This window comes from Taudactylus pleione, unplaced genomic scaffold (assembly GCF_031769625.1).
Source record: "Taudactylus pleione unplaced genomic scaffold, aTauple2 ptg000555l, whole genome shotgun sequence".
Taxonomy (NCBI): domain Eukaryota; kingdom Metazoa; phylum Chordata; class Amphibia; order Anura; family Myobatrachidae; genus Taudactylus; species Taudactylus pleione.
The window spans coordinates 940,852-954,950 of record NW_028284957.1 but is presented as its reverse complement, the minus strand read 5'-3'; the positions used below and the strand labels follow the sequence as shown (position 1 = coordinate 954,950).

Below are 14,099 nucleotides of genomic sequence, written 5' to 3'. Positions count from 1 at the left end.
GTTATACCGATAGCACAGATGGAGAGAGGGGTTGTGCGTGTACTGAGTGTAATAGCTGTTATACTGATAGCACCGATGGAGAGAGGGGTTGTGCATGTACTGACTGTAATAGCTGTTATACTGATAGCACCGATGGAGAGAGGGGTTGTGCATGTACTGAGGACCTCATTCAGAGCCGGATGCTATTTGTGCTCGCTCGTTCAGAAAAAAGGGGTGGCTATTCAAATGAACCGTTCGCTCTTTGCGGTCTGTTCAATCCTCTAGGTATGAACGAGCGAACCAAACATGCAGTTGTTTTTTGGAAAACTACGCCCCCTGGCCGCTCGCATCCTACATCATGTCCGCTATTTATTACATTAATCGAGTACATCGACCAGCGTATGAACTGCTCGCTATTCTTGTGGTTGGTTTTTCCTACCACAATCTTGCGAGCAGTTCTGACTATAAAATAACCCAGTGACGTGGTCAATGACGCTACTGTATTAATTACGCACACCCATAAAACGCCCGTTTTGACCTTTAAGCACGCGTGCGTTCGGATCTCCACTCCCCGTTTTCAAGCACCTTCCCGTTACCACCCACATACGCCTCCTCCTGTCACTCAAAATAGCAGGCATTCGCTATTTATCGAACAAACGATTTTCGGCCACACTGACTGTTTCGCGCATGCGTATTACGATTCGAACGCATGCACAGTTGTGCAAACATCGCTCGGAAAGAACGAGCGGCCGCTTACTAGCGGCTCTGAATCAGTCCCTGAGTGTAATAGCTGTTATACTGATAGCACAGATGGAGAGAGGGGTTGTGCATGTACTGAGTGTAATAGCTGTTATACCGATAGCACAGATGGAGACATGGGTTGTGCATGTACTGAGTGTAATAGCTGTTATACCGATAGCACAGATGGAGACAGGGGTTGTGCATGCACTGAGTGTAATAGCTGTTATACCGATAGCACAGATGGAGAGAGGGGTTGAGCATGTACTGAGTGTAATAGCTGTTATACCGATAGCACAGATGGAGAGAGGGGTTGTGCATGTACTGAGTGTAATGGCTGTTATACCGATAGCACAGATGGAGAGAGGGGTTGTGCATGTACTGAGTGTAATAGCTGTTATACCGATAGCACAGATGGAGAGAGGGGTTGTGCGTGTACTGAGTGTAATAGCTGTTATACCGATAGCACAGATGGAGACAGGGGTTGTGCATGCACTGAGTGTAATAGCTGTTATACCGATAGCACAGATGGAGAGAGGGGTTGTGCATGTACTGAGTGTAACAGCTGTTATACCGATAGCACAGATGGAGAGAGGGGTTGTGCGTGTACTGAGTGTAATAGCTGTTATACCGATAGCACAGATGGAGAGAGGGGTTGTGCGTGTACTGAGTGTAATAGCTGTTATACAGATAGCACAGATGGAGAGAGGGGTTGTGCATGTACTGAGTGTAATAGCTGTTATACCGATAGCACAGATGGAGACAGGGGTTGTGCATGCACTGAGTGTAATAGCTGTTATACCGATAGCACAGATGGAGAGAGGGGTTGTGCGTGTACTGAGTGTAATAGCTGTTATACCGATAGCACAGATGGAGAGAGGGGTTGTGCGTGTACTGAGTGTAATAGCTGTTATACCGATAGCACAGATGGAGAGAGGGGTTGTGCGTGTACTGAGTGTAATAGCTGTTATACCGATAGCACAGATGGAGAGAGGGGTTGTGCGTGTACTGAGTGTAATAGCTGTTATACCGATAGCACAGATGGAGAGAGGGGTTGTGCGTGTACTGAGTGTAATAGCTGTTATACCGATAGCACAGATGGAGAGAGGGGTTGTGCATGCACTGAGTGTAATAGCTGTTATACCGATAGCACAGATGGAGAGAGGGGTTGTGCGTGTACTGAGTGTAATAGCTGTTATACCGATAGCACAGATGGAGACAGGGGTTGTGCATGTACTGAGTGTAATAGCTGTTATACCGATAGCACAGATGGAGAGAGGGGTTGTGCATGTACTGAGTGTAATAGCTGTTATACCGATAGCACAGATGGAGAGAGGGGTTGTGCATGTACTGAGTGTAATAGCTGTTATACTGATAGCACCGATGGAGAGAGGGGTTGTGCATGTACTGACTGTAATAGCTGTTATACTGATAGCACCGATGGAGAGAGGGGTTGTGCATGTACTGAGTGTAATAGCTGTTATACCGATAGCACAGATGGAGAGAGGGGTTGTGCGTGTACTGAGTGTAATAGCTGTTATACCGATAGCACAGATGGAGAGAGGGGTTGTGCATGTACTGAGTGTAATAGCTGTTATACTGATAGCACCGATGGAGAGAGGGGTTGTGCATGTACTGACTGTAATAGCTGTTATACTGATAGCACCGATGGAGAGAGGGGTTGTGCATGTACTGAGGACCTCATTCAGAGCCGGATGCTATTTGTGCTCGCTCGTTCAGAAAAAAGGGGTGGCTATTCAAATGAACCGTTCGCTCTTTGCGGTCTGTTCAATCCTCTAGGTATGAACGAGCGAACCAAACATGCAGTTGTTTTTTGGAAAACTACGCCCCCTGGCCGCTCGCATCCTACATCATGTCCGCTATTTATTACATTAATCGAGTACATCGACCAGCGTATGAACTGCTCGCTATTCTTGTGGTTGGTTTTTCCTACCACAATCTTGCGAGCAGTTCTGACTATAAAATAACCCAGTGACGTGGTCAATGACGCTACTGTATTAATTACGCACACCCATAAAACGCCCGTTTTGACCTTTAAGCACGCGTGCGTTCGGATCTCCACTCCCCGTTTTCAAGCACCTTCCCGTTACCACCCACATACGCCTCCTCCTGTCACTCAAAATAGCAGGCATTCGCTATTTATCGAACAAACGATTTTCGGCCACACTGACTGTTTCGCGCATGCGTATTACGATTCGAACGCATGCACAGTTGTGCAAACATCGCTCGGAAAGAACGAGCGGCCGCTTACGAGCGGCTCTGAATCAGTCCCTGAGTGTAATAGCTGTTATACTGATAGCACAGATGGAGAGAGGGGTTGTGCATGTACTGAGTGTAATAGCTGTTATACCGATAGCACAGATGGAGACATGGGTTGTGCATGTACTGAGTGTAATAGCTGTTATACCGATAGCACAGATGGAGACAGGGGTTGTGCATGCACTGAGTGTAATAGCTGTTATACCGATAGCACAGATGGAGAGAGGGGTTGAGCATGTACTGAGTGTAATAGCTGTTATACCGATAGCACAGATGGAGAGAGGGGTTGTGCATGTACTGAGTGTAATGGCTGTTATACCGATAGCACAGATGGAGAGAGGGGTTGTGCATGTACTGAGTGTAATAGCTGTTATACCGATAGCACAGATGGAGAGAGGGGTTGTGCGTGTACTGAGTGTAATAGCTGTTATACCGATAGCACAGATGGAGACAGGGGTTGTGCATGCACTGAGTGTAATAGCTGTTATACCGATAGCACAGATGGAGAGAGGGGTTGTGCATGTACTGAGTGTAATAGCTGTTATACCGATAGCGCAGAAGGAGAGAGGGGTTGTGCATGCACTGAGTGTAATAGCTGTTATACGGATAGCGCAGTGGAGAGAGGGGTTGTATAACACCGATGGAGAGAGGGGTTGTGCGTGTACTGAGTGTAATAGCTGTTATACCGATAGCACCGATGGAGAGAGGGGTTGTGCGTGTACTGAGTGTAATAGCTGTTATACCGATAGCACCGATGGAGAGAGGGGTTGTGCGTGTACTGAGTGTAATAGCTGTTATACCGATAGCACCGATGGAGAGAGGGGTTGTGCGTGTACTGAGTGTAATAGCTGTTATACCAATAGCACAGATGGAGAGAGGGGTTGTGCATGTACTGAGTGTAATAGCTGTTATACCGATAGCACAGATGGAGACAGGGGTTGTGCATGTACTGACTGTAATAGCTGTCATACCGATAGCACAGATGGAGAGAGGGGTTGTGCATGTACTGAGTGTAATAGCTGTTATACCGATAGCACAGATGGAGACAGGGGTTGTGCATGTACTGAGTGTAATAGCTGTTATACCGATAGCACAGATGGAGACAGGGGTTGTGCATGCACTGAGTGTAATAGCTGTTATACCGATAGCACAGATGGAGAGAGGGGTTGTGCGTGTACTGAGTGTAATAGCTGTTATACCGATAGCACAGATGGAGAGAGGGGTTGTTCATGTACTGAGTGTAATAGCTGTTATACCGATAGCACAGATGGAGAGAGGGGTTGTGCGTGTACTGAGTGTAATAGCTGTTATACCGATAGCACAGATGGAGAGAGGGGTTGTGCGTGTACTGAGTGTAATAGCTGTTATACCGATAGCACAGATGGAGAGAGGGGTTGTTTGTGTACTGAGTGTAATAGCTGTTATACCGATAGCGCAGATGGAGAGAGGGGTTGTGCGTGTACTGAGTGTAATAGCTGTTATACCGATAGCGCAGATGGAGAGAGGGGTTGTGCGTGTACTGAGTGTAATAGCTGTTATACCGATAGCACAGATGGAGAGAGGGGTTGTGCGTGTAGAGTGTAATAGCTGTTATACCGATAGCACAGATGGAGAGAGGGGTTGTGCGTGTACTGAGTGTAATAGCTGTTATACCGATAGCACAGATGGAGAGAGGGGTTGTGCGTGTACTGAGTGTAATAGCTGTTATACCGATAGCACAGATGGAGAGAGGGGTTGTGCGTGTACTGAGTGTAATAGCTGTTATACCGATAGCACAGATGGAGAGAGGGGTTGTGCATGTACTGAGTGTAATAGCTGTTATACCGATAGCACAGATGGAGAGAGGGGTTGTGCGTGTACTGAGTGTAATAGCTGTTATACCGATAGCACAAATGGAGAGAGGGGTTGTTCATGCACTGAGTGTAATAGCTGTTATACCGATAGCACAGATGGAGAGAGGGGTTGTGCATGTACTGAGTGTAATAGCTGTTATACCGATAGCACAGATGGAGAGAGGGGTTGTTCATGCACTGAGTGTAATAGCTGTTATGTTAGATGGAGAGAGGGGTTGTGCATGCACTGAGTGTAATAGCTGTTATACCGATAGCACAGATGGAGAGAGGGGTTGTGCGTGTACTGAGTGTAATAGCTGTTATACCGATAGCACAGATGGAGAGAGGGGTTGTGCGTGTACTGAGTGGAATAGTTGTTATACCGATAGCACAGATGGAGAGAGGGGTTGTGCATGCACTGAGTGTAATAGCTGTTATACCGATAGCACAGATGGAGAGAGGGGTTGTTCGTGTACTGAGTGTAATAGCTGTTATACCGATAGCGCAGATGGAGAGAGGGGTTGTGCGTGTACTGAGTGTAAGAGCTGTTATACCGATAGCGCAGATGGAGAGAGGGGTTGTGCGTGTACTGAGTGTAATAGCTGTTATACCGATAGCGCAGATGGAGAGAGGGGTTGTGTGTGTACTGAGTGTAATGGCTGTTATACCGATAGCACAGATGGCGAGAGGGGTTGTGCGTGTACTGAGTGTAATGGCTGTTATACCGATAGCACAGATGGAGAGAGTGGTTGTGCGTGTACTGAGTGTAATGGCTGTTATACCGATAGCACAGATGGAGAGAGGGGTTGTGCGTGTACTGAGTGTAATGGCTGTTATACCGATAGCACAGATGGAGAGAGGGGTTGTGCGTGTACTGAGTGTAATGGCTGTTATACCGATAGCACAGATGGAGAGAGGGGTTGTGCGTGTACTGAGTGTAATGGCTGTTATACCGATAGCACAGATAGAGAGAGGGGTTGTGCGTGTACTACGTGTAATAGCTGTTATACCGATAGCACAGATGGAGAGAGGGGTTGTGCGTGTACTGAGTGTAATAGCTGTTATACCGATAGCACAGATGGAGAGAGGGGTTGTGCGTGTACTGAGTGTAATGGCTGTTACACCGATAGCACAGATGGAGAGAGGGGTTGTGCGTGTACTGACTGTAATGGCTGTTATACCGATAGCACAGATGGAGAGAGGGGTTGTGCGTGTACTGAGTGTAATGGCTGTTACACCGATAGCACAGATGGAGAGAGGGGTTGTGCATGTACTGAGTGTAATGGCTGTTATACCGATAGCACAGATGGAGAGAGGGGTTGTGCGTGTACTGAGTGTAATAGCTCTTATACCGATAGCACAGATGGAGAGAGGGGTTGTGCGTGTACTGAGTGTAATAGCTGTTATACCGATAGCACAGATGGAGAGAGGGGTTGTGCGTGTACTGAGTGTAATAGCTGTTATACCGATAGCACAGATGTGCGTGTACTGAGTGTAATAGCTGTTATACCGATAGCACAGATGGAGAGAGGGGTTGTGCATGCACTGAGTGTAATGGCTGTTATACCGATAGCACAGATGGAGAGAGGGGTTGTGCATGCACTGAGTGTAATGGCTGTTACACCGATAGCACAGATGGAGAGAGGGGTTGTGCATGCACTGAGTGTAATGGCTGTTATACCGATAGCACAGATGGAGAGAGGGGTTGTGCATGCACTGAGTGTAATGGCTGTTACACCGATAGCACAGATGGAGAGAGGGGTTGTGCATGTACTGAGTGTAATGGCTGTTACACCGATAGCACAGATGGAGAGAGGGGTTGTGCATGTACTGAGTGTAATGGCTGTTACACCGATAGCACAGATGGAGAGAGGGGTTGTGCGTGTACTGAGTGTAATAGCTGTTACACCGATAGCACAGATGGAGAGAGGGGTTGTGCGTGTACTGAGTGTAATGGCTGTTACACCGATAGCACAGATGGAGAGAGGGGTTGTGCGTGTACTGAGTGTAATAGCTGTTATACCGATAGCACAGATGGAGAGAGGGGTTGTGCATGTACTGAGTGTAATAGCTGTTATACCGATAGCACAGATGGAGAGAGGGGTTGTGCATGTACTGAGTGTAATGGCTGTTATACCGATAGCACAGGTGGAGAGAGGGGTTGTGCATGTACTGAGTGTAATAGCTGTTATACCGATAGCACAGATGGAGAGAGGGGTTGTGCGTGTACTGAGTGTAATAGCTGTTATACCGATAGCACAGATGGAGAGAGGGGTTGTGCGTGTACTGAGTGTAAGAGCTGTTATACCGATAGCACAGATGGAGAGAGGGGTTGTGCGTGTACTGAGTGTAATGGCTGTTATACCGATAGCACAGATGGAGAGAGGGGTTGTGCGTGTACTGAGTGTAATAGCTGTTATACCGATAGCACAGATGGAGAGAGGGGTTGTGCGTGTACTGAGTGTAATGGCTGTTATACCGATAGCACAGATGGAGAGAGGGGTTGTGCATGCACTGAGTGTAATAGCTGTTATACCGATAGCACAGATGGAGAGAGGGGTTGTGCATGTACTGAGTGTAATAGCTGTTATACCGATAGCACAGATGGAGAGAGGGGTTGTGCATGTACTGAGTGTAATAGCTGTTATACCGATAGCACAGATGGAGAGAGGGGTTGTGCATGTACTGAGTGTAATGGCTGTTATGTTAGATGGAGAGAGGCCTCAGTTGCTGAGATGATGCTGGGACTTTTATAGCACAAACATATCATTTGGTACCTTTACCTGTTACCTTACTGTGAGCGTAGAGTTGGATCCTGAGCATGATCTATGTTTCTGATCTGTCTCCTAGGTGTGGTTCCAGAACCGGAGGGCGAAGTGGAGGAAAAGAGAGAGGTTTGGGCAGATGCAACAAGTACGAACTCACTTTTCTTCTGCCTATGAGCTGCCACTACTGACCCGAGCTGAAAACTATGCCCAGGTAATTCTTCTTCCCATGTTACCTATCCACTGAGCCAGATACACAGGCAACATGCACCCAGCACCTGTCCACAGAGCCACATGCCCAGGCAACATGCACCCAGCAGCTGTCCACGGAGCCACATGCCCAGGCAACATGCACCCAGCAGCTGTCCACAGAGCCACATACCCAGGCAACATGCACCCAGCAGCTGTCCACAGAGCCACATGCCCAGGCAACATCAACCCAGCAGCTGTCCACTGAGCCAGATACACAGGCAACATGCACCCAGCACCTGTCCACTGAGCCAGATACACAGGCAACATCAACCCAGCAGCTGTCCACTGAGCCACATGCCCAGGCAACATGCACCCAGCAGCTGTCCACAGAGCCACATGCCCAGGCAACATCAACCCAGCAGCTGTCCACTGAGCCAGATACACAGGCAACATGCACCCAGCACCTGTCCACAGAGCCACATGCCCAGGCAACATCAACCCAGCACCTGTCCACAGAGCCACATGCCCAGGCAACATGCACCCAGCACCTGTCCACAGAGCCACATGCCCAGGCAACATCAACCCAGCACCTGTCCACTGAGTCAGATATTATTATTATTATCCTTTATTTATATGGCGCCACAAAGGTTCCGCAGCGCCTTACACAGTACATAAATGAGCACACAAGAAAAACAGTTAATACTAATACAAAACAATACAGGACAAGGACATGGTTTCTAAACATTGCTGCATAACACAAGCAGCAGGACATGAGCATCCAGGTTTTAGGTGCCGTTGTGGGGAGTTAGGAGTAAATTATACTATAAGTAGGGGGAGGAGAAGCACATGAGGGACGAGGGCTCTGCTCGTGAGAGCTTACATTCTAAAGGGGAGGGGCAGACAGACAGGGGCGACACAGATGGGGTAGATAGTGAGGAAGGAGCATGGAGCAGTGGGTTAGGATATGTACTGCGGTATGTGTGTGTATAAGATGACCTGATGTTATGTCAGAATTAAGTCCTTCATTCATCTGTCTCTATGACAGAAAATAGATTTTAATTATGTGTTATTTACATGAGAGATGTACAAAATAAAGTACTAGTGCTTTAATTATTGTGTGTTACATTTTAGCATCTAAATACATCCTGATAAAAATGCAGCTATTATGGGACCGTCCCACCATCCTAATACAGTAGTGAATACTTTAGTCCCAGCTGGTGGGTCCTATGCCATGCTCCTGTGAGTGGGTGCATCTCACATACTAGACCCACCCACAAATGGGTGCAGCCATGCCCTACATGCTGTGGTCCCACAGGATGTTGCAGTACCCAGGCCCAGAATTTCTCTTGGCAGCCATGGAGGTGACAGGCAGAACCACGTGGGCATAGTGTTGGGGTAACAAGGCCATGGAGGGAGGGAGGTGGCTGAGAGTGGAGGAACAGGAAAGGCGGGGGAAAGAAGCAGAGGGTTGGAAAGCAGACTGATGAGATAAAAAAGGGGAAACAGCAAGTGGAGGAGACAAGAGGGGGAGGATGGGGGTGGATAAAGCACAGGGTTATGTGGGCACTGAATATGGGGGGTGTTTGAAGTAAGGGTGTTCATTCTGTGGACGAGGTAATAAGTGAGATGAAAACTGGAGTGGAGTCTGTGTGATATAGAGACAGTGTGATGTAGGGACAGTGTGATGTAGGGACAGTGTGATGTAGGGACAGTGTGATATAGAGACAGTGTGATGTAGGGACAGTGTGATGTGCAGACAGTGTGATGTAGGGACAGTGTGATATAGAGACAGTGTGATATAGAGACAGTGTGATGTGGAGGCTGTGTGATATAGAGACAGTGTGATGTAGGGACAGAGTGATGTAGAGACAGTATGACGTAGGGACAGTGTGATATATAGACAGTGTGATGTAGGGACAGAGTGATATAGGGACAGTGTGATATAGAGACAGTGTGATATAGAGACAGTGTGATATAGGGACAGTGTGATGTAGGGACAGTGTGATGTAGGGACAGTGTGATGTAGGGACAGTGTGATGTAGAGACAGTGTGATGTAGGGACAGTGTGATGTAGGGACAGTGTGATGTGGAGGCTGTGTGATGTAGGGACAGTGTGATGTAGGGACAGTGTGATGTGGAGGCGGTGTGATATGGAGACAGTGTGATATAGGGACAGTGTGATGTAGGGACAGTGTGATGTAGGGACAGTGTGATATAGAGACAGTGTGATGTAGGGACAGTGTGATGTAGGGACAGTGTGATGTAGAGACAGTGTGATGTAGTGACAGTGTGATGTAGGGACAGTGTGATGTAGGGACAGTGTGATGTGGAGGCTGTGTGATGTAGGGACAGTGTGATGTGGAGGCTGTGTGATGTAGGGACAGTGTGATGTAGGGACAGTGTGATGTACAGACAGTGTGATGTAGGGACAGTGTGATGTAAGGACAGTGTGATGTAGGGACAGTGTGATGTAGGGACAGTGTGATGTGGAGGCTGTGTGATGTAGGGACAGTGTGATGTGGAGGCTGTGTGATGTAGGGACAGTGTGATGTAGGGACAGTGTGATATAAAGACAGTGTGATGTAGGGACAGTGTGATATAGAGACAGTGTGATGTGGAGGCTGTGTGATGTAGGGACAGTGTGATATAGAGACAGTGTGATGTGGAGGCTGTGTGATGTAGAGACAGTGTGATGTAGAGACAGTGTGATGTAGAGACAGTGTGATGTAGGGACAGTGTGATGTAGGGACAGTGTGATGTAGGGACAGTGTGATGTAGGGACAGTGTGATGTAGGGACAGTGTGATATAGAGACAGTGTGATGTGGAGGCTGTGTGATGTAGGGACAGTGTGATGTAGAGACAGTGTGATGTAGGGACAGTGTGATGTAGGGACAGTGTGATGTGGAGGCTGTGTGATGTGGAGACAGTGTGATGTAGAGACAGTGTGATGTGGAGGCTGTGTGATGTGGAGGATGTGTGATGTAGGGACAGTGTGATGTGGAGGCTGTGTGATGTAGGGACAGTGTGATGTAGGGACAGTGTGATGTGGAGGCTGTGTGATGTAGGGACAGTGTGATGTAGAGACAGTGTGATGTAGGGACAGTGTGATGTGGAGGCTGTGTGATGTAGGGACAGTGTGATATAGAGACAGTGTGATGTAGAGACAGTGTGATGTAGAGACAGTGTGATGTAGAGACAGTGTGATGTAGGGACAGTGTGATATAGAGACAGTGTGATGTAGAGACAGTGTGATGTAGGGACAGTGTGATATAGAGACAGTGTGATGTGGAGGCTGTGTGATGTGGAGGCTGTGTGATGTGGAGGCTGTGTGATGTAGGGACAGTGTGATGTGGAGGCTGTGTGATGTGGAGACAGTGTGATGTAGAGACAGTGTGATGTGGAGGCTGTGTGATGTGGAGGATGTGTGATGTAGGGACAGTGTGATGTAGGGACAGTGTGATATAGGGACAGTGTGATGTGGAGGCTGTGTGATGTAGGGACAGTGTGATGTGGAGGCTGTGTGATGTAGGGACAGTGTGATATAGAGACAGTGTGATGTAGGGACAGTGTGATATAGAGACAGTGTGATGTAGAGACAGTGTGATGTAGGGACAGTGTGAGATGTGGAGGCTGTGTGATGTAGGGACAGTGTGATGTAGGGACAGTGTGATGTAGGGACAATGTGATATGTAGGGATGTGTAGGGAGTAGGACAGTGTGATGTAGGGACAGTGTGATATAGAGACAGTGTGATGTGGAGGCTGTGTGATGTAGGGACAGTGTGATGTAGGGACAGTGTGATATGTAGGGACAGTGTGATATAGAGACAGTGTGATGTGGAGGCTGTGTGATGTGGAGGCTGTGTGATGTAGGGACAGTGTGATGTAGAGACAGTGTGATGTAGGGACAGTGTGATGTAGGGACAGTGTGATGTAGGGACAGTGTGATGTAGGGACAGTGTAATGTAGAGACAGTGTAATGTAGGGACAGTGTGATGTGGAGGCTGTGTGATGTAGGGACAGTGTGATGTAGGGACAGTGTGATGTAGAGACAGTGTGATGTAGGGACAGTGTGATGTAGGGACAGTGTGATATAAAGACAGTGTGATGTGGAGGCTGTGTGATGTAGGGACAGTGTGATATAGAGACAGTGTGATATAGAGACAGTGTGATGTGGAGGCTGTGTGATGTAGGGACAGTGTGATATAGAGACAGTGTGATGTGGAGGCTGTGTGCTGTAGGGACAGTGTGATATAGAGACAGTGTGATGTAGAGACAGTGTGATGTAGGGACAGTGTGATGTGGAGGCTGTGTGATGTAGGGACAGTGTGATGTAGGGACAGTGTGATGTAGAGACAGTGTGATGTAGGGACAGTGTGATGTAGGGACAGTGTGATGTGGAGGCTGTGTAATGTAGGGACAGTGTGATGTAGGGACAGTGTGATGTAGGGACAGTGTGATATAGGGACAGTGTGATATAGGGACAGTGTGATATGTAGGGACAGTGTGATATAGAGACAGTGTGATGTAGGGATAGTGTGATGTGGAGGCTGTGTGATGTAGGGACAGTGTGATGTAGGGACAGTGTGATGTAGGGACAATGTGATATGTAGGGATGTGTAGGGACAGTGTGATGTAGGGACAGTGTGATATAGAGACAGTGTGATGTAGGGACAGTGTGATATAGAGACAGTGTGATGTGGAGGCTGTGTGATGTAGGGACAGTGTGATGTAGGGACAGTGTGATATGTAGGGACAGTGTGATATGTAGGGACAGTGTGATATGTAGGGACAGTGTGATATAGAGACAGTGTGATGTGGAGGCTGTGTGATGTAGGGACAGTGTGATGTAGGGACAGTGTGATGTGGAGGCTGTGTGATGTAGAGACAGTGTGATGTAGGGACAGTGTGATGTAGGGACAGTGTGATGTGGAGGCTGTGTGATGTAGAGACAGTGTGATGTAGGGACAGTGTGATGTGGAGGCTGTGTGATGTAGGGACAGTGTGATGTGGAGGCTGTGTGATGTAGGGACAGTGTGATGTGGAGGCTGTGTGATGTAGGGACAGTGTGATGTGGAGGCTGTGTGATGTAGAGACAGTGTGATGTGGAGGCTGTGTGATGTAGGGACAGTGTGATGTGGAGGCTGTGTGATGTAGAGACAGTGTGATGTGGAGGCTGTGTGATGTAGGGACAGTGTGATGTAGAGACAGTGATGTAGGGAAAGTGTGATGTGGAGGCTGTGTGATGTAGAGACAGTGTGATGTGGAGGCTGTGTGATGTAGGGACAGTGTGATGTAGAGACAGTGATGTAGGGACAGTGTGATGTAGGGACAGTGTGATGTAGAGACAGTGTGATGTAGGGACAGTGTGATGTAGGGACAGTGTGATGTAGGGACAGGGTGGATAAAAGTTGTTAAATGTTAAAAAATAAAGATAAAAGAACAGTGCTGCTAATGTATGAGTGCAGCTCCAAAATTGATATATAAATAGAGGTGTGTGAGTAGTGGGTGCAGGAATTAGTTATTAAGCAAATGATTAAAGTGGACAGATGTGACGCAATGGGAAAAGGCAATACAAACAAGAATTTATGTAGTATGAGGGCAAAATTACAATGTACCAAGTATTTGCGGGCGGGGTGGGGGCGGAGCCACGCGAGCGCGTCATTTTGGCCCCGCCCCCGCTACACACTGCCGATAGTACGGGTAGTGTGAAGCAGGGGGCGGTGCCAAAATGACGCGAATCGCGTCACCGCCCCCCCTTCGCTGCTGGGGTTTTAGAAGTTATTGCAGTGGGACAGGAGGGATCCGCGGCAGCCGGGAGAATTGCCTGCCATCCCGGGAGGTCGGGAGCGGCACACGATTTTCGGGAGGCTCCCGACCAAATCGGGAGGGTAGGCAAGTATGACTCAACCCCTGCTCAATGAGCCAGATAAACAGATAGCATGTAACTAACACCTGTTCACTGAGCCAGATAAACAGGCAGCATGTACCCAACACCTGTCTACTGAGCCGATACACAGACTGCATGTACCCAACACCTGTCCACTGAGCCGATACACAGACTCCATGTACCCAACACCTGTCTACTGAGCCAATACACAGACAACATGTACCCAACACCTGTCTACTGAGCCAATACACAGACTGCATGTACCCAACACCTGTCTACTGAGCCAATACAGAGACAAAATGTACCCAACACCTGTCTACTGAGCCGATACACAGACTCCATGTACCCAACACCTGTCCACTGAGCCGATACACAGACTCCATGTACCCAACACCTGTCTACTGAGCCAATACACCGACAACAT

General features: G+C 48.1%; 1 protein-coding gene across 1 annotated transcript in view; it reads left to right on the top strand.

Annotated features, from left to right (window-relative positions):
- Window positions 1–14,099, top strand: part of ALX4 (ALX homeobox 4) — a 216,633-nt gene that overhangs the window by 183,905 nt on the left and 18,629 nt on the right. Inside the window, exon 3 of the mRNA XM_088452631.1 lies at window positions 7,680–7,808. Coding sequence (XP_088308757.1) covers window positions 7,680–7,808 — 129 coding nt within the window. The remainder of the gene's footprint in view (window positions 1–7,679; window positions 7,809–14,099) is intronic.